Below are 21,516 nucleotides of genomic sequence, written 5' to 3'. Positions count from 1 at the left end.
CACTCCATACACATTATCTAATTTATTCCTGGGCTCTGACCTTGTAGCTGGTATTATTGGCCTCATTTTATGTATGTATGTGGAAACTGAGTTAAGGACCTTGCTCAATGCTAGGTAGCTAATCAATGAGAGCTGAGAAAGTTCAGATGTCTAATTGAACAACCCTTACTTGACACTGTTCTCTCCTACTTAGATTCTTTCCACACTAGAGAGGTTTATCTTGCTTGTTTGTCTTGAAAGGCAAGAGCTTTTTCTCCCGGTAACTTATATTGGCTCCTCACACATGTGAGTCCCTATGGCAATGAGTAAAATAAAACCCACACTCCTAAATTAAAACCAAGGTTATCATCGCATTACAATATAATAAGTATTGTTCATCGTAATGATTATGGGACATCAAGGAAAGGATAAAATATGTTGACCATATCCTAGCTCTGATAGATAGGACCATCTATAATACAGTGGAAGTATTCTTTATGGTTTAAGATACCAGAGTTTAAAAGGAGCAAATCACCTACTATCTTGAAAACACCCTATTTAATAAGAAATTCTCGGAGAGAACCAAGATTGCGGCATAGGTAAACACTGGAGACTGCCGCCGCAAACAACCACTTCAAAAATACAACTAAAAGACGGAACAGACATCACCCAGAACCACAGGAAAGCTGGCTGAGGAGAGACTCTTCAACTAGAAGGAAAGAGAACAGCAAACCGAGGCTCAGAGGAGGCGCAGTGTGGAAAATACAAAGGTACCGAGGTGCGCGTGCAAAGCGGGCTGGTGGCTGAGGGCGCGGTTGTCGTTTTCAGTCGGGAGGGAGTCTCAGACTCTGGGCTCTAGATCCGGGCGAGTCTCTAGGGACTCAGACTCAGACGGGAAAAGCAGGATTGTCCGGCATCAGTTGGAATCTGAGGGCAGCTTTCTCTCCGAGGTTTGCAGCGGCTGCCGGGTTCTGAGAAGCAGAGCCTCTGGGAAGGGACTGAGAGCAGCCATAACTGCTCCCTCCACCCACCCTGTTGATCCCGCCCTGCCCAAGCCCTGTGCTGAGCCATTTGCCGGATCGCCTCAGGCAAAGGCTAGATTAGCACCTCCCCAGAGGACAGAAGTTTTCCACACAGCTGATTCTCACAGCCAGTCAGCCTGGTGGTCAAATCCCTCAGTATTAACTAAAAAAATCAAGGCTTAACTAGAACAAGACTGCGCACAAAGACCACAAGGGGGTGCACCAAAAAAGCATAAAAAATGCGGAGACAAAAAAACATGACAGAAATGGAGGATATGGAGCTAAAAAATGCAATTTTGAGGGCTTGCAATAAACTTGTGGAGAGCCTCACAAAAACTAATGAGACCCTCGATGCTACGATAAAGAAACTAGAAATTAAGCATACATGGACTGAAATAAAGAATATTATACCCAATAGCAGACCAGAGGAGCGCAAGAATCAAGCCAAAGATTTGAAATTCGAAGAAGCAAAAAACACCCAACCAGAAAAGCAAAATGAAAAAAGAATCCGAAAATACGAAGATAGTGTAAGGAGCCTCTGGGACAGCTTCAAGCGCACTAATGTCAGAATTATTGGGGTGCCAGAAGATGAGAGACAGCAAGATATTGAAAACCTATTTGAAGAAATAATGGCAGAAAACTTCCCCCACCTGGTGAAAGAAATGGACTTACAGGTCCAAGAAGCGAAGAGAACCCCAAACAAAAGGAATCCAAAGAGGACCACACCAAGACACATCATCATTAAAATGCCAAGAGCAAAAGACAAAGAGAGAATCTTAAAAGCAGCAAGAGAAAGAGACTCAATTACCTACAAGGGAACACCCATACGACTGTCAGCTGATTTCTCAATAGAAACTTTGCAGGCCAGAAGGGAATGGCAAGAAATATTCAAAGTGCTGAATACCAAGAACCTACAACCAAGAGTACTTTATCCAGCAAAGCTATCATTCAGAATTGAAGGTCAGATAAAGAGCTTCACAGATAAGGAAAAGCTAAAGGAGTTCATCACCACTAAACCAGTATTATACAAAATGCTGAAAGGTATCCTTTAAGAAGAGGAAGAAGAAAAAGGTAAAGATACAAATAGTGAACAACAAACATGCATCTATCAACAAGTGAATCTAAGAATCAAGTGAATAAATAATCTGATGTACAGAATGAACTGGTGATTATAATGAATCAGGGACATAGAAAGGGAATGGACAGACTATTCTTGCGGGGGAAAGGGGAATGGGAGATTCGGGAAGAGACTGGACAAAAATCGTGCACCTATGGATGAGGACAGTGGGTGAGGAGTGAGGGCGGAGGGTGGGGCGGGAATTGGGAGGAGGGGAGTTATGAGAGGGGGTGGGAAGAAGAACAAATGTAATCTGAACAATAAAGATTTAATTAAAAAAATATATATAAAAAAAGAAACCTGCATGTCACCCCAATAAATTCAATAAAAATAAAAAGATAAAGAAAAAAAAAGAAATTCTCCATATAGATAGATGATTAAAAAAAAAAAACTAATGCCCTTTGAATTCTAGATGACAGTTTTATTATATTCAGCTCATTTAACTTAGGTATCAGCTATATATAGCATTGATCCTTCTTGCCATTCCTGTTGGAATAGTAATAAAATATAACACTAAGATGAGTTACTTGATGAAGTGATTTAAAACTGCAACGTGTTTCCAATGCAGCTGTAACATCCTTAGTCAGCTGATGGTTGGAGATTAATGTCAAAATTAGTATGTGGATGTTTGCTGTACCAGCCTCCTGGGTTTGGAGCACTTGTAAATTGCTATGGGCTCACATGGCTTTTTGTTGTCATAGCTCCTAAAGATAACATAAACAGACATCTGCTAGACCTCTGCTGGGATGAGGTTTAGAAATTGGCTTTTCATGGAATAAGACTTAATTTAGATGAAAAATAGCAATAGAATTTCTAAGTGAAAATATTTTTATCAGCAGGTAACTATCACAACAAATTTTGTAGACTGTTGTATGATCACCAGAAAGCCAAATTGTGCACATTCACCTTTCACGGTGTGAGTTTAATAGATTGCAAACTGGTTGTAATTTGGCCGGGTCATTATTATTTGTGAGGAAAAATTTGTCTCTTGAAATCTCTTTAAAAATTGAAACGGATGCTAGTTATATTTTTAGAATTGAAACAAACACACTGAGAGATAGCACACAAACAGTAGAAATTTATTGAATCTTTCTTAAAAGTTTTTATTCAACTTTTTATTGAAGAGGTCCCATGAATTATATAAAAATTATTTACAACACTCCAATGATTGGGCTTAAATTTGTAAGTTCAAGAAAGACTAAATAACTGTAAGGTTGTGTTAGTTTATGAAACGCTTCTTAAACTACATTTAGCAAAGGTGTTTTAGGTCTTCCTGAAGCATAAGATGGTGTAGAAGATTGTATTTAGCACCTTGACTCTATGCTTTACAGCCAGAAGACAAAACTTAGCATGTAGAGTCAATAGAATTTGCTGAGCAATTTAAGATGGGAAACATAACAAAAGAATGGTAAAACCTATGGCCTGGATTGAACAACTGAGAGAGATCATGGGAGATGGCATAGATGTGGTGTGTTTAATTTTATAAACTCATTAAATCATGAGTTTATTTTTGAAAATGCTGAGTTTATTTGTCTATGTTTCAAGAGGCACTTAAGATTATATATATAATTGGAGATTAGAAGAATGATCTTGCCTAGGGAAAAAAATGAAAGTACTTAAGATTTCTGATAGAGAATAGGTAGAGTAATAAGAGAAGATGATCTATAGAAGTATTTTTAGTACAACTAACATTTATGAAATGATCAGAGGAGTTTGGTGAGAAGAAGCCAGAGAGAAAGAAGAAAAATCAGGGAAATATGGCTTTATAGAAGCCAAGAAAAAAGGAACTTTCTAGAAGGAATCAGTAAACAATCATTGGTTCATTTGTTCATTAGTTCACAAATGTTCATTAGTTTCCTACTTGGCATTAAGTGCAACTGTGGAAAGCCCACATATGGACTCTGCACTAAGGGAGCTTACAATAAAGTAAAAAAAATAAATGTAAATCAAACAATAGCACATAAATATTTTTTGTAAATTTTAAGTTGGAAAGAGTAGAATTGTGATAGTGAGCTCTAACAGTAGGAAGCAGGTGAACTTCTATTCTGTGAATTCTGGGACCTCTGTCTCAAGAACTGACTTAGACTTAAGGTTTGAAGAATAAGGAACTCTTAAGGCATGCATTGCAGAGGGCAGTTCTGGCAATGAAACACCACACCAAGGACCTGCTATCTGAGGGACAGGGCCACGTGCCCTGAGCACTAGGAATTATCCTGAAACTTTATTTTAGCAGGAGAATGATCTCAGCTTCCAGAAGTTTTTTAAAAAGTAAAACTAGAGAGAACCAAGATGGCGGCGTAAGGTACAGACCTGTGTGTGCTGCCTCCCACAACAACATCGAGACTACCAACTATAAAACAAACAGTTATCATTCAGAACCATGGGAAAGCTGGACCCGCCCTGGTGATTCGCCAAGAACAGAGGGGCGGAGTCGCGCGCCAGGCTGGCTACAACTGGATGTGCGGTTTTTTTTCAATCAGAAGGGGATTCAGACTCTCAAATCCACTGAGCTTGTTTGGGGCGGGATCCTGAGGTTCCAGACCCCTACGGGGAGAGGCGGACGGCCTTGCAATGGGCTGGAGAGCCAGAGTGGCTTTCTCGTGGAGCTGCTCACCGGCACTCTGGGACGCGAGGAGAGGAAAGGAGTTGCAGAGACTCCATTGCCCCTTGCTCCGCCCTGGTGATTCCCGGGGACCCCGCCCTACTCAATTTACATCCCCACCTAAGCTGTGCTAGTGGCACAAAGAGAACCACCGGCGCTTTTGCAGCACAGCCCAGCAGAATGCAGATTTCAACTCCTCACATACATAAGGGACACACTCAAGAAACAGAATCAGGTTCGGAGGAAGACGGAGCCGGACCTGGCTGGGCCAGCGATGTGGAACCGCTGTATCAGCAAACGCACAGGCAGGTCCACCAGATCCAGTCTCACTTGGGACGCTGGGAGACGGCAGACAGGCAGTCTGAGCAATTGGTAGAAAACGAAATCCAAGCTAGCATACCAGATATTCAGCCACCAGGAATGCCTGGAGATTTTGTTCAGCAAGGAGCCGCCCAACAAAGGACAGAATGCCAAACTTTGTGTTGCTGACATGGCCCCCGTGAGGCCGAGACGCCCCCCGTGAGGCTGAGGCGGCCCCTGAGAGGCCGGGACAGCCTCGGTGAGGCTGAGGCGGCCCCAGTGAGGCTGAGGCGGCCCCGGTGGGGGTGGGACGGCCCCCGGTGAGGTTGAGATGGCTCCTGTGAGGCTGGGATGGCCCCGGTGAGGCTGAGACGGCCCCGGTGAGGTTGAGACGGCACCAGTGAGGTCGAGACGGCCCCGGTGAGGTTGAGACGGCCCCTGTGAGGCTGAGACGGCCCCTGTGAGGCTGGGATGGCCCCGGTGAGGTTGAATCAGCCCTGGTGAGGTTGAGATGGCACCAGTGAAGTTGAGACGGCCCCGGTGGGGTTGCAATGGCCCCGGTGGGGTTGAGACGGCCCTGGTGAGGTTGAAACGGCCCCGGTGAGGTTGAAACAGCCCTCTGAGGTTGAGACTGCCCCCGGTGAGGCTGAAACGGCCCCAGTGAGGCTGGGACGGCCCCAGTGAGGTTGAATCGGCCCTGGTGAGGTCGAGACGGCACCGGTGAGGTCGAGATGGCCCCGGTGAGGTCTAGATGGCCCCGGTGAGGTTGAATTGGACCCGGTGATGCTGAAACGACCTCGGTGAGGCTGAGACAGCCCTGATGAGGTTGAGACAGCCCTGGTGAGGTTGAGTCGGCCCCGGTGAGGTTGAGACAGCCCCTGTGAGCTTGCAATGGCCCTGGTGAGGTTGAAACAGCCCCGGTGAGGTTGAAACGGCCCCTGTGAGGTTAAGGCAGCCCCTGGGAGGTTGAGATGGCCCCTGTGAGACTGAGATGGCCCCTTTTAGACTGAGATGGCCCCTGGGAAGCTGAGAAAAATACCACATGAACTCACTCATTTATGGATAATAAGGACCACTATAGACTGATGAACAAAAATGGATACAGAGGCAGAGCAGCATTGAGCAGAATGTCAAACTACAGTTGGAACCCTGGGGAGGGTTGTTGGGGGGGTAGGAGATCAACCGAAGGACTTATATGCATGCAGATGAGAATAACTAATGGACACAAGACACTGAGGGGTGGGGGAAGCTGGGGGAATGTCAAGGTGGGGGAAAAAGGAGATATGTGTAATACTCTTTGTAATACTTTAAGAAATAAAAAAAAAGTAAAACTAAATAATTACTTTTACTTTTAAGCTACCAACCGTGCAGAGACGGTGGTCCTAGAGAGAGATGGGTATTTGAATCTGGAATATTTGTTTCAGGCTGAGAATAATTATGAGGACTATGCATTGTTTATTAATTTATTAAATATTTATTAATTCTTTTACATATGTGAGATACAAGGGAGAATGAGTGACAAATTATTCTTTAAAAATTATCTTTAGCGTTATTATAATGATGATTTAAGAGGTAATTTATACATTCACTTATTTTAAGTATATAATTAAATGTTTGGTAAGTTTACCAAGTTGTCACCAATGTTATTATTCTTTGATAAAATTTTTATACATTAACCAATGAATTATCCCTCCCTTAGATGGCAAGGGATGATCTATGCTCCAGGGTGAACAATGAATTGTTGTCCTTGCAAAGCCTGTAGGAGGGGCAGTGTTAAATTCTAGATGCTTCTTCCTAGGAACAAATCACACTTGGTAACCCTCAATTTGAAACTGAAAAGAAGAGGAAATCACAATTTTTAAAAATAATATATTTTATTGATTTTTTACAGAGAGGAAGGGAGAGGGATAGAGAGTTAGAAACATCCATGAGAGAGAAACATCCATCAGCTGTCTCCTGCACACCCCCTACTGGGTATGTGCCCGCAACCAAGGTACATGCCCTTGACTGGAATCGATCCTGGGAGTCTGCAGATTCACAATGAATCACCTGATGAGTAATGTGCCATTGGAATCTGTGAGTTTAATGAAGTCTTCTCTTCATGGTGGGTTGGAATACAAGTGTCCAGATACTTACACTAATGTCTTATAGCAAAACAGTGTGGCTATTGCTTAGCAGTACTTCCCTCACCCAGGCTGGCCAGGCACCGCAGGGGGGGATCCCCACTCTGGCCTCATCCTCCGGAAATTGTTTCTTTGTTATGGGGTGGGGCCACAACATTAGTAACAAAGAAACAGAATTTCCGGAGGATGAGGCCCAGAAATCAGGATTTTAAAAAGATTTCCAGGTGATTCTAATGTGCAGCCAAGGTTGAGAACCACCGATCTGTAGATATAGTATTTCCAAAGGTAGCTTCAATAATAGATTCATTACAAATCATTTCACTTCCACGCTCCGCTTAGAGGGCGGGTTCCTGCCTGAAACTCCCCCTCCAGGAAACAGCTGGGGGAGGGTACAGCCGTTTCCAAGAGGACCCCTGCAGGACTGACTTCCTTCCAGTTGGTCGCGCTTCTGGCCGTGATGTTACACCCAGGGTTTAGTAGAAGTAGATAGAATTTAAGTACGTTAAACATGTTTAATTACTTGGTTTTTGTTGTTAATCCTTACCTGAGGATATTTTTTCAATAATTTTTAGAGCAGAAGGGAGGGGGGGGGAGAGAAAGAGAGAAACATCAATGTGAGAGAGACACATTGATTGGTTGCCTCCGGCATGCTCCTTAACCAGGGCTGGGAATCGAGCCTGCAACCCAGGTAATTCCCTTGACTGGAATTGAGCCTGCACTCAGGTATATGCCTTTGACCAGAATCGAACTTAGGACCCTTTATTCGGCTGGCCAAAGCTCTATCCACTGGGCCAAACCAACCAGGACTAGTCCTAATGACTTTTAAAACTTTTTTCATAAAGATAGAGATTAAATTTTTGAGGTATTTCAGGGCCCATTGGAATAAAGTAGTCATGTTTCTTTTTTGTTTATTTGTTTGTTTAATATATTTTATTGATTTTTTACAGAGAGGAAGGGAGAGGGATAGAGAGTTAGAAACATCGATCAGCTGCCTCCTGCACATCTCCTACTGGGGATGTGCCCGCAACCCATGTACATGCTCTTGACCGGAATCGAACCTGGGACCTTTCAGTCCTCAGGCTGACGCTCTATCCACTGAGCCAAACCGGTTTCGGCAAAGTAGTCATGTTTTGGGCAATTATAATGTTTCTTTTTTTTTTTTTTTTAATTCTTTTTAGTTAAGGTATTACAAATGTGTCCTCATCCCCCCCATTAAATCCCCATCCCCCCCCCCCGCCCCACTCATGCTCTCATTATAATGTTTCTTAAAATTTAAACTTTGGAAAGGTTGTAAACTAAAATTAATTAAATATGACATAAATTTTGTGAAAACTGGGTTAAGACATCAGTTAACGTTAAAATAGTGTATTAAATATTTGTACAGGCTACAAGATTTTGTTTAATTTACAAGTGTTTCATTTTTAGGCCAATAAATTATTACATTCTAATAATCCCATATGGAGCACATAATACAAAGATGTATATGTATCATACAAATACCATATATTTACAGACCATATGCATAATTCAAGAGTAACTCATCTTTTTTTCGTAAATATGTATTTTTACATTTTTTTAATCCTTACCAGGAGTGAGAATATTTTTTGCATGATTTTTAGAGAGTGGAAGGGAAGAGGGAGAGAGGGGAGAGAGAGAGAGAAGGAGGAAGGAGAGAGGGAAACATCGATGTGACAGAGACACATTTATTGGTTGCCTCCCACACGTGCCCTGACTGGGGATGTGATCAGACCTGTAACACAGGTAAGTGCCCTTGACCATAAATCAAACCCACAACCCTCTGTTGCATAGGACGATGCTCTAACCACTGAGCATGCCAGCCAGGGATGTATGTCCATATTTAAATTTTTTTTTTATTTAAAGTAATGTAATGTATGAGAATTTTTAGTGTTTGGAAGTCTAAATTTTCAATGATAATGCAATATTAAGCAACCATTATTGCCTATATGGACTTGTATTAATATGTTTTTATTTTATATTTAGGCACCCAAAGACTCCTGCATTATGGCCATTTTTAGATGAGATTTCTAGTGACAGTGCTTGCCAGTAATAGGATTCCTATCAGGAGTATTATTGAAGGCTGGGATCTGGGAGTTTCTGGCCTTGGAGGCACAATTTACCAGGTAAATTGTAGTGGCTTTTTTTTTTTTTTTTTTTTTTAACACTGGCAGTATGAGCAAATGCTCTAGGGAGACTATGGAATGGGTCAAAGTGTGCTGCTTACGGGTTGAGCTCTTCGAGGCTCTCAGCCTTGAGTGGCATTCAACCCTCTTATGTGCCTTGGTTTCTCTCCCTGGCTGCCTAATACAGCCCTGAGGACTCGAGCACTAGGGGACCAATCTTTATATTCGTGTCCCCGGATGAGTCAATTCCTGAATTAAAGTTGAGTTGGAGGTTCCCTGTGGGGCCCCTACAAGTCGTGAGGAATGACCTCTGACACCTCCACAAAGATTTTTAGTCGCCTAAGGCACTAGAGATTCAGGCTGGAGGGAGGATGTGACCCTTATCTTCGGGCAATTATACAGCAAAGGCATTGGCTCAGACTCTCAGAAAGCAATTCAAATGGAAAAACCAGCCACACATTTTTCCTCCTGTCTCACCTTATAGCCTGGGTTCTGTCAACCCTTAACCTTGACAGGTTAGCATGTGGCCTGTTTTCATCCACAGAGAGAAACAGAGGAAGGAATTAAAATAGAAGAGACAAGATCAAGGGGCCCTTGGAGACTGGTTCAGGGAGCTCGCCCGGATGAGGTGCTGCTGCCCACTGCTCCCTGGTTGCAAGTCTCACAGGGACAGGGACCTTTAGAGCTTGGGAGAAACGGAGATAGGAAATGAGAGAGAGGAACATACAGGTGTGAGGAACAACACACACCTTTGTCTTAAGGGTTTTACCTGTTTTATTTATTTGGGTTTTTAAATACGTTTTTATTGATTTCAGAGAGAGAAGAAAACAGGAAAAAAGGGAGAAACATCGATGTGAGAAGTACATCAATCAGTTGATTTGCAATAAATGTGAGTCTTTAATTCAACTTCTTGAGGCGTCCTTGTGTGATTCGTGGGGTACATTACAACAGTGGTACTGCTTCTTGTAGAAGGAGTGCTCTGCTCGACCCACTGGCCGTGTGACCTGCCACTCCAGTGTTTCAGAAGCCAAAGGGAAGAAACGATATAGCCATCACCCTCTTTGGGCTCACTTCCCAGTGACCTGGTTTTCAGATAAAACACACTGTGTTTAACCAGGAGCTGGTTTTGGCAAAGGACATTTTACAGATAAAATATATCAGCTTGCTTGATACCTGTCACTGTGTCTCTCTGTTCTCAGGGCCTGCCTTGGCCTCCACAGCACCAGCAGCGCCAGCCACCTCCTAAGAGAAATTGGATAAAGCCTGGAGGGTGGCGTTGGTGTTCTGCAGGTACGGCTGCGAGGGAGTGCAGGTCAGGTCAACAGGGAACCTGGGTTGTTGGAGGTAAACAAACTGTGTATTCAGGAGGCTCCAGAGCTGCATACCTGGGGACTCATACCTCCAGTTTGAACAGAACCAACTGCCCTGCCCTCCTTGGTCTCAGCACAATGGAGTTGACCTTGGCCTTTGACCTGCCAAAGCAAGACACTCCCAGGCTCTCCTGAGCGCTCCATTTTGTGGCCTTTCCCAACCTGGTTTTGGGAGAAATTCTTCCAAATTACTGATTTCTTCTGTGAGCAATGTTAGGTCTTGAGCAGAACTGAGTCCCATCAGGTGTTAGAAATCATATAGCCTAGTTAGGCTAACGGGGCCTTCACGCCTTGGCTCCTTAACATAGCTGTGGGGCTTTCTGCTTTAAGAGAGGGATCTGGTGAGCCATATGGAAGTCACTGGTGAGGTGACAGATTCAAGGCAGCAGAAATACATGTTTAGTCAAGGACTTTGCTTGGTTCCTAATTCTTTCTGCTGTTATTCTCCTCACGTGGTCCTGGAAAGCATATCAGCGGTTTATCCAATTTTTAAATTAAAATAAATGTCATTTTTCCCCCACTGACACTTCAAGATTGAATATGAGATAGAATTTTCAGACAAGCCAAAATTGAAAGAATTTGCCAGCAAGCATCCTGCCCTAAATGAAGATGTTTTTCAAGCAGAAGGAATGTGATCTCAGAAGGAAAGCTGGGCATGCAAGAACAAATAAACAACAAAAATGGTAAATACATGCATGGTTCTAAGTGAACATTGACTACATAGGACAATACTAATAATGTATTGTGGGGTTGAAAAAACCAAAACACACATGGGAGAAACAACATTTAAGTAGGGAGGGGAATAAATGGAGTAAAAGTGTTCTGCGGTCTTTGCATTGTCCGGAGAACAATAAAAATCACTAATTAACACAATAGTGTGATTAAGCCAAGAGTTCATGTTGTTTTCTGGGGAACCACCAAAATATAATAAGAATATGCATTTTCAAAACAAAAATAGGAAAGCCAAACTAGGAATAAGGAAAAGTAATAAGTCCAAAAGAAAGCAACAAAGGAGAAATAGAATAGGTTGGACAATAAAAGCAACATAGTAGGATGATAGGTTAAAAACGACTAGATAGCCCTAGGTGGTTTGGCTCAGTGGATAGAGCATCGTCCTGTGGACTGAAGGGTCCCAGGTTTAATTCTGGTCAAGGGCATATGCCTGGGTTTCAGGCTTGATCCCCAGTAGGGATGTGCAGGAGGCAGTCAATCAATGATTCTCTCTCATTGACGTTTCTATCTCTCTCCCTCTTCCTTCCTCTCTGAGATCAATAAAAATTTATTTTTTAAAAAGGAGCATGAATTTTTTAAAAACACTAGATATATTATACAATAAATGTAAATGGACTAAATGCTCCAATTAACAAATGAATATTGCCCAACTTGATAATTCAGAAATGCTGACAGTTTAAGTATTTGGTTTTCAACAGAAATACTAGTGTAAATGACTTAGTGCAAATTCACCATGCACCAAGGACAGGATATTGGGGAACGGGGCAGGGTTGTTTTTCAATACGAAATTTAAGAAATTGGTTAGCTATCCAGTGGGGGCCTCTTTTAGATTTTAACAGCAGCTAGGCAATTAGAGTTTGGGTCAGAGATCGGGCTCCAGAGGGAGACGGAGTGTTACCAGCAGCAGAGAGCTGGCTGTGGAAGGGGCTGAGTGTCTTCTGGGAGGAGAAGGGACCCAAGGACCTCGGAGAAGGAGCCAAGGAAGAGCTGCATCAGAGACCACAGAAGAGAATGGCCATGGGAGAGAGGTCAGAGAGGCTGAGGCCCAGGAAAAGACTCCTCCACTCGTCAAGTGCAGGGGGGTGGAGATGGTGCTAGGTAGGGAGTGGAGAGCTGGTGGAGGTGGGAGAGTGGAAGGGTTTGACAGCAAAAGGGCAGGCAACATCATAAAATCTCACTTCTGGAGTCACCCAGTGTTTCTCCAACTTGCCTGATAATCAGCATCAAAGCAAGGCTTGTGAAAACCCAGCTGCCGGGGCCCCACCTCCAGAGTCTCTGGTTCAGGAGGCCTGGGGTGGGACTGGAGAATTGAATCTCTAACAAGTGACGCTCAAAGAAGCACACAAGCCAATGTTCCTGCCTTGTCTCTTAAATCGGCCTTTTGCTATTTAAATTTATCCCAGGAAAGGTTCTCTTGCTAGAAGCTGATATGGGGAAGGCACTACAGGCCCAGCCAGTGCCCTGGTCACAGGCTGGGTCCCATCCCCAGCCTTCCCTGACTCACTCAATGCCAACCGGCCCCATGCTGACCTCTGGGTTTGCCTCTCCAGATCCACTGTTCTGTGATGGGGAGCTGAGCTCTATGGGCAGCACTCGCAGGCCCACCCCCGCCAAGAGCACAATCTGGGAAAGATACTGCTTCCTCCTCTTATAATTCAGGCCTCCAGCTGCTAATGGCTCCACACTTTTCCAGCCCTTGGGGCCTCCCCGTAACTCACTGGTTCCCCTGAACCTTGCCCACACTCTTGCAAGCAGACCTTCATCAAGCTCTCTTCCCTCGCCCCTTGGAGCAGGCTGTCTGTTCCCTGACTGTTTCCATGTCTTTTTTCCAGTTGCTTTCCAGGTGCTCCATCTCAGTGAATGGTCTCCCAAGGTCAGACACTTAGGGTCCCAGGTTCCTCTGATTCCATCAGAGGCCATCTCCCTCCTTACATCTCACAGACCCCGCCTCCCCACCCCACCCTCTGCTTCCTTTATGGCCTTAGCTTCCTCCCTTGTTAATTGCAGTCTGGACCATGGCCGAAGTGGTCAGCTATTGTCCGGCATTCATTCTCAACTATGGCAGCGCCCTCCCCACAGGCCCACAGGGAACGTTCTGCAGCTCATGTCTCGTCCTGTCATCCCTCAGCCTGGCTGTGCTAACAGTCCAAATGCAGCACAACCTTCCCAGAGCTGCCCCAGCCCGTGTGCCAGCCTTATCTCTCTGTGTCCCCTCCCTGTCTACACACACATGCACTCACATACTCACACACACATTCACACACTCACACAGGACATAGTGCAGCTACATGGAGCTGCTCGCAGTTCCCTGATATGCTTCACCCTCATCCGTGAGCTCCCTGCTCCCCGGCTTGTCCTACTTTCTCCATCCGCTGGGCTCGCCCACTGCACATCTTCCCAGACTCACTGTGACCATCGCCTCCTGAACAAAAGTTTCTCTGATCCTCTCTGGGCAGAACTGACCACTCCCTCAGTTTCCCCACTCCATCAGTAGAGCATCCTGCATTGCTCTGTGACACTTGATTGCACTTAACCATTTATCGGTCGTTGGTAGACTCCTTGAGAATAATATTCTTTCAGGGACAGTAGCTGAATGTAAAGGACTCCAATCGCATGAGCGTCCGAGGCTAGCGAGGCTCCTTGGTGTTTCTTTGTCTTCATTGGCTCCTCGGGGCAACTGTTCAGACCCTGCTGTGCCAACCCCACAGCTCCTGACTTTTCCTTCCCAGCAGCTCTCACAATTTGACAACTTGATATGAGGATTTCATTAACACTGGTCTCCCCCACTAGAGCATAAAGACTCCAAGAACTGGCTGCCTTGCTCACCACCGAGTTCCTGTCATAGACCATGTCTGACACATAATAACAGCTCAAAAAAACCCCCCACATATTTGCCTTATGAACAATAGGATTTTGGTTGGACAACGTAACCTACTTTGTTGCCACCATTCTTCCTGACCATCCTGACAAACTCCTTCGGTAAAATTCAAAAGAATCTATGATGACACCACGTCCCTCCTTTAACCTCTCATCTACCCAGTTTGAATTAAAAAATCAGCATCGTGCTGGTGAGAATGTAGAACGGTACAGCTGCTGTAGAAGACAGTGTGTTGGGTCCTCAAAAAATTACACATACAACTACCATATGGTCCAGCAATTCCACTTCTGACAGCAGGGTCTCAAACAGATATTTATACGCACATGTTCAAGGCAGCATGATTCACAGTAGTCAAAAGGTGGAAACAGAACAAATGTCCATTCACAGATGAGGGCATAGAGGAAGTGTGATATATTCATACCGTGACTATTACGTGGCCTTAAAAAGGAAGAAAATGCTGCCACGTGCTACAACGTGGACGAATTTTGAAGACATTATGTTAACTAAATAAGCCAGTTACAAAAGCCAGTCAGAAACTGTGTGAATGCCACTCACATGAGGTGAAATCATAGAAATAGAAAGTAAAAGGGTAGTTACCAGGGCCTGGGGGAAGAGGGCAGTGGGCAGCTATTGTTTGACGGTTCAGAGTTTCAGTCTGGGAAGATGCAAAGTTCAGGAGATGGAAGGTGGTGATGGTGGCACAACGTGAACATGCTTAATGCCGCTGAGCTATATACTTAAAAACAGTTAAAATAGCAAATGTTATGTTATATATTACCACAATTAGAAAAATAAATTTAAATGTTAAAAAATCAGCATTCCAATATTTCTCCTAACAAATGGAGAAGCCCAGGCCTCTGGAGGTCCCTCTAACAGGGACACAGCAGGCAGCTGGGGCTTAGACAAAGTATTTGCATGTCAACTAATCCCTGGGATTATTAGGAAGCGGCTAGATTTTTAAGCTTTTCTTTTTCCACACTGAAAAGGTCATCCAAGGGGTACCTAGTCTTAGATAAATGTCTCTCTGTCAAATACTTTTCAATAGCAACCCACACGAAAGCCCCTTTTAGGGAAATAAAATAGGAAAAGGTAGAAATGAGAAGACAAACCCCACAACCACTGCAGGACATCTTTGTTCCAATGAGCTGCTTGGTGCGCTTGAGAGCTAAGGGGAGGCGGGTGCTAGGCTGGGCCTGCACCAGGGCAGGAAGGCACCTGGCACAGGCTACCCACCCCACCCCACCCCCCAGGAAGGAGTGCCTTCTGTTATTTGCAGAGTCCCCTGTGTGCTGCCTGCAGCCTCCTCCTCACCACCCACCGCCCCAGCCCATGTGCATGCCCAGGAATGAGGTGCATCCACAGCGAAGGCTTCTTGGATCTAAGCCATCCCCAGAGGCTCCCAAGGATTAAAGATGGTCCCAGTCATCGGAACTGCAGGCGATGGGAAGGCCCTTCTGTGATGGCCCCATCCTGCCTGCTTGGCCAGGACTACAGGAGTCATAGCACTTCTTGTGGCTTGCGAGGGGGGGGGGGGGGGCGGCTCTGACTCCTCACTATGTGCTCCCCTTCCCCTCTTCTTGCCAAGTGACATGTGCACACCCAGGAAAGCCTTCCAGGGAGGGCCAACTGCCCTGAAAGGAAGCAGGAGTGGCCCCCGCTCTCTGCTTTAGTGACTGAGATCATAGGAGCCTCAGATCTCACTGCACCCGCTGGAGGGGACACCTTCCTCCTCCGCAGCTTCTGGCAAAGTGAGGCCCTCCCCAGCCCCGGAGGCTCACTCGGGCAGCAGGGGACCGGCCGACCCTCCACGCGCTGGTGGCCCCACTGATGGGCCCCGTGGCTGCAGGGATTAGGGCACAGGAAGTCCAATTGGCTCCTCCACACTTGAGGAAGGAGCACCCTGAGGGGGCAGCAGCTGGATGGTTCTGCTCAGAGCTGGGTTCTCCGGGAGCATGGCGGCGCTGCACCTGCCATTCCCGAGAAGGCTCCCGGCTCTCCCGGCTTCCTCCCAGAGGAGGGGCCTCTTTATAAGGCTTTCAGGTTTACAGCTAAAAAAAACAAGTTCTGCCCCCAGCTGTTCTGTGGCTATCACTTAACACTCTGGACCCCAGGCTCTTCTGTAAGCTGAGGGCATTGGCCAGGTGACTGCTCAGCTCCTGCCAGCAACAGCAGCCTCCTGGAGAAAGGTGTTCAGAGTATCAGCCACACCCCAACACACACACCTGCCCCACAAAATTGCGCACTGAGTCGGGGCCCTGTCAGGACTTTCTAGGGCCCCTGGGCATTTTTGCCTTCATGGGCCCCTTCTTCCATAAAATATATTAAAAACCATATTTTATAACTGTATTAGTATAGAAATGAATATAGTAAAAACATTTTCTTGTACCCAAAATGTCTCTTTTTCTTCCAATTTTAAAATAAATTAAAATATTTTCAGGGGCCCCAAGAGTATTGTTTGTGAGCCCTCAGATGTTATGGCTATTCTGTGTAACGGATATGTCAGCCCCGCACTGAAGGACACACTGGTAGAGGGAACAAGAAAGAGACCAGGCGAGGAGGGAGGGTCTAACCTGAGCAGCAGTGCGGCCTGGTCAGTCACTTCGCCTCTCCGTGCCTCAGTTTCCCCATCTAAGGGTAATAACAGTGTCTACTTCACAGAGTAGTTGTGAGGACCGAAATAAGATCGTGCGTGTACCTTGATTCAAATGGTGCCTGACACAGAGGAATCACTAACAAAGTGTTTGTTCTCATTAATGCCATTGTTTATTACTGTTCCAGCCACTTAGCTGACCCTCTGCACCTTAACTGACGCTCTCCAAGAAAGCAAGTCGGAGCCCTGGCTGGTGTGGTCAGCTGTTCAGAACATCGTCCCGTAAATAAAAGGTGGCGGGTTTGATTCCAGGTCAGGGCAAGTGCTCAGGTGCGTGGGAGGGAGGCAACCAAGCGATGTTTGCTGTTTCTCTCTCACATCACATCAATGTTTTTTCCCTTCCTTTCTCTAAAAATCAATTTTTAAAAAAGGAAAGAATATATATTTTTTTAATTTGTCTTATAAAAAATTTGTAAAAAGGCAAGGTGGAGTTTCCTGCTTACGGGGACATCCTGCTTGGGCCTCCCGGAGCAGATACAGCTATTTGAGAACTGCTTGTTCAGGGACACTTTATTTTTATGAAACTCCTCGGCGGTATTACTCATGCAGGCTCCCAGGGAACCAGACTCCCAGGGAGATGGTGCCCCTGCCCTGACCCAGCTGGTGGGGAGCAACCTCTTGGGCAGGAAGAAGGGGCACAGGCCGAGACCTGCCACCTTTCCTCCTTTGCTCCCCAGGTGTCAGAGCGGCAGGCTTTGAGGCCTTTTAAAGTGCAGGGGCGTCTGGGATAAATTCGTGTCTTAATCCCTTATCAGACCACAAGAGGAAAGCCTGACAGCTGGGCTTTCCTAAGGGGGCGTGAACGGGGCTGTGCTAGAGGCTTCACATGCATTATCTTGTTTAATCCTGACAACAACTCCAGACGTAGGGGTCACTGTCCCCTTCTACAAACCAGCAAACAGAGGCTCAGAGAGGGCCGCTGACTTGCCCGCAGGTCACCCCTCCTCCTTCCTGCTGCCCCAAGAGAATGCTGGGACCTAAGAGAAGTTTAAGGGTGAAGATAAAGGGAAATGGAAGCCAGCCTCCAGGGGCTGCCTTGGCCAGGACCTGTCAGCTGAAATGCCCCGGGCCTCAGTTTCCCCACCTGCACAAGGCGGGGCGTTGGCCCTGCATCATACCCGCGGCTGCTCTCACCCCACTCCCTGCCTGGTGGACAGAGCAGACGGCTGGCGCCTTTCCCAGCCCTCCTGTGGCATTTCTCCAGTTCCTGAAGGGACAGCCACCAGCCATGCCACTCCCCCCTGACCCCCAGAGCAGGGAAGCTCCTTGGGGACAAGTTTGCAGAGGGGCTTTGTCATGGGGCTTTTGCTAAATTATTGTTGCTGCATTGAAAAGCAGGTGGCCCCCTCAAACCCCCACATTTCCAGCTGGGCACAGGGTGCCTGAGCCGGGGAGCCACTTTGTGACCAGACCCTCCTGGCCAGCTCTTACTTTTCTAGAAAAGTTGGCAGCGGCGGGGCCTGTCCTTTCTAACGTAAACAGCTTAGTCACATCAGCTCCTCTGCAGTCAACAGCCCTCTCCACTCCCTTTCTCCCAGCTCTTTCCTTCCAGGGAAACTTCGTGACTTTGGAAGCCAAGTCAGGCTGATCTGACTCAGTGAGGAAACCAGGGCAGGAGGGGGTGCAGGGCGGGAGGCAAGGCCTGAGAGAAGGGATAGAGCATGGGCAGCAGCCTGGGGGCCGCGCCCCACCAGGCCAGGGAAGGACACAGTCCTACCTCCAAAGGCCGGCCTCATGGTGAAATCGTGGTCGTCCACCCTGAGGAGCGGCTGAGCCTCCGCTTTCCGCATTTTGGTCACGTCGAGGGTCTTCTTGGAAAGGTGACTGCAGAGACAAGCGAGACACACTTTGCCGTGGCCCGCCAGGCACTGAGTGAGACCGATTGGAGAGATTACTTTTTGCAAGAACTACCATTGGGCACATCTTCTCCATCGGGCTGAACAACACCTTCCCACCCCTCCTACCCCTCTGCCCCAGGCCCTCACAGGCCGGGAGGACCAGACCCCTCCAGAGCCTTGCGAAAGGAAACACCTCCCAGCAGGGCACCATTCCACCTGACCAGCTCTTAATTGTCAAAAGTTATGACTAGAGAACAGGAGTTGGGTTGAATGGTGGAGGAATTAAAATGTGGGTTTTTATTCTTTTTAAACATTTCTCTTAGGTTGTCATAATGTTGGTTTGGTGATAAACAAACATCTGAGACCCCAAGCTGACATCAGTCCAGCTGGCAGCTGTCTGCGGAACCCACCCTGGCGCAGAGCCTCTGTCCTTAGCCAGCAGGGATCAAGGCCAAGCTGGACATGCAGTGGCTCCTGCCGTCCACCGGGTGGAAGCTGGAGCTGGAGGACCCTGGTTCACGCCCTTCCCTCTAACCCAGATGACAAAGGAGTAATTCTCTCTTCTCTCTCATTCACATTCACTCTTTCCAGATTTTTTTTCTCACCACCACCATACATAATCTAAAGCAGTCAAGTCCAAAATATTCTCAAGCAATATTCTACTGACAGGAGTATCACTAAGCAAAAAAAGGAAAAGGAGGGGAAGGAGAAAGAGAGGGAGAGAGAGGAAGGATGTGAAGGGAGGGAGAGAGAGAAAAAAAGGGAAGAAGGGAGAGATGGAGGGAAGGTCACCCTGAGCTACAAAGCAGCTCCACCTGAGAAATACAAAGATGTTTTACCTATTAAGTTTTCAACTACCTGCCTCAAATCAAAACGCTTTGGCCGAACACAGACATCGGAATGGGGGCTCGACCCAGCCTGGCTTTGCTCTCACTGCGGGTGCTTGTGCCCTCCCTCCCCGCTCACCCACTTTACCTTGGCTGGGGCATTGCCAGCTGCCCTGTCCCTCTCCTCCTCCTGGGCTTCCTGCTGTCCACAAGAACCATCAGGCAAAACAAGAACAAAATGAGTTTTGTAAGATAAGGCATTCTGTGAATGTCTACGATGCCGCAAGCTGCTTTCCAGTGGCCTGCGGCGGGGCCAATCCCCCCTGGCTTAACCATTGATACGGTTGCTGCCTCGTGACAGTGTGGGCATGTCTGGCCAGGCTGATTCTCCCGAATTAATATTTGATACTGATGCTTGTCCCACCCCACCCCCCACGCCCCAGGACCTGACACAAACTCGAGGCTTTGCCCTCCCTGCTGCTTAGTGATTGGTCATTAGTCAACCAGTTTGTCCTCCTGTGGAACTCTGCCTCCGCTGAGCTCGAGGACAGCTTTGGCTGAAACTGTTATATAAAAAAAATTAAATCTCTTGAACATGCCAGCTTTTTTGCTGAAACCATTAATCCATCTCTCTGGCTACATAAAACCAATCTGTCACATGTACCAGGGAGTCAGCTTGGACTCTGCGTGGATTGGCAGGAAGACTTCGTGGACATGGAGATGAGTGAATGAAGGTGCTCAGGAAATGCTGAGTAAGCACACCCAGGACCTGTTGTCACGAGGTTGCTTTATTTCATTTTTTAATATATTTTTATCGATTTCAAATAAGAAGGGAGAGAGAGATAGAAACATCAATGATGAGAGAAAAATCATTGGTCGGCTGCCTCCTGTGTGCCTCGTACTGGGGATGGAGCCCACAACCCGGGCATGTGCCCAGGAATCGAACTGTGACCACCACCTGGCTCATAGGTCAATGCTCAACCACTGAACCACACAGGCCAGACGGTTGCTTTTTTTCTTGATCTAAGAGACTGTGCTTTGCCAATGACCAGAGAGGCTTGCTTTTTCCCCATACACACATCAATTTCTCCAATGAAAACACATCTTATCAAAATATAAAATACATTTTCATTTTAAAAGAAAGCATAAACCAAAGACTTCAGGATAATATAAGCTGTTCTTCCTATCATGAACATTAGATTAACGCTGGTCCTTAATCCTAAAATGTATAATGTCAAACATCATAAATTAGGCTTGATGCCTATCCTAAGATATGGAGCTATGAACATCAGAAGTGTAAAGATACATGTGGTTATGTTTAACCTACCGACAGAATAAAATGTTTTACTAGTAAAACTACTTGTTGCCTGCCTGCTGCATCTGGGGATGGAGATAACGCCAGTGTGGCAGATACTTAGGGAGATAACGCCAGTGTGGCAGATACTTAGGGAGATAACGCCAGTGTGGCAGATACTTAGGGAGATAACGCCAGTGTGGCAGATACTTAGGGCAGATACTGAGGATGGAGGTCAGGAGGAGCAAGAGCCAAAAGTGAAACCAAATTGGGCTTTTCTTTTTTTTTTTTTCTTTTTTTTTTTTTTAATATATTTTATTGATTTTTCTACAGAGAGGAAGAGAGAGGGATAGAGAGTTAGAAACATCGATGAGAGAGAAACATCGATCAGCTGCCTTCTGCACACTCCCTACTGGGGATGTGCCCACAACCAAGGTACATGCCCTTGACCAGAATCGAACCTGGGACCCTTCAGTCCACAGGCCGACGCTCTATCCACTGAGCCGAACTGGTTAAGGCCAAATTGGGCTTTTCTTAAGGATGAAAGAATCAAAGGGAGCTCTTTTGATTCCTTAGCAAAGTGGAATGACATGATTTGCTTTATTTTTTCAGAAATTTCTAACTAGAATCAGTTGAATCAGGG

At 46.1% G+C, this 21,516-nt stretch overlaps 1 protein-coding gene across 1 annotated transcript in view; it reads right to left on the bottom strand.

Annotated features, from left to right (window-relative positions):
* GABRR2 (gamma-aminobutyric acid type A receptor subunit rho2) overlaps positions 1 to 19,915 on the bottom strand; it is a 38,636-nt gene extending 18,721 nt beyond the window's left edge. The window contains exons 1-2 of the mRNA XM_070419309.1: positions 19,728 to 19,915; positions 18,632 to 18,738 (exon numbers count right to left, since the gene is read on the bottom strand). Of these exons, the coding sequence (XP_070275410.1) occupies positions 18,632 to 18,738; positions 19,728 to 19,915 (295 nt within the window). The remainder of the gene's footprint in view (positions 1 to 18,631; positions 18,739 to 19,727) is intronic.
* Between the last annotated feature and the right edge of the window lie 1,601 nt (positions 19,916 to 21,516).

The sequence above is a fragment of the Myotis yumanensis genome, unplaced genomic scaffold (genome assembly GCF_028538775.1).
Source record: "Myotis yumanensis isolate MYYU_CA2020_CCGP unplaced genomic scaffold, mMyoYum1.0.hap1 SCAF_6, whole genome shotgun sequence".
Taxonomy (NCBI): domain Eukaryota; kingdom Metazoa; phylum Chordata; class Mammalia; order Chiroptera; family Vespertilionidae; genus Myotis; species Myotis yumanensis.
The sequence above is the reverse complement of the archived record's forward strand: the minus strand, read 5'-3'. Positions and strand labels throughout refer to the sequence as shown.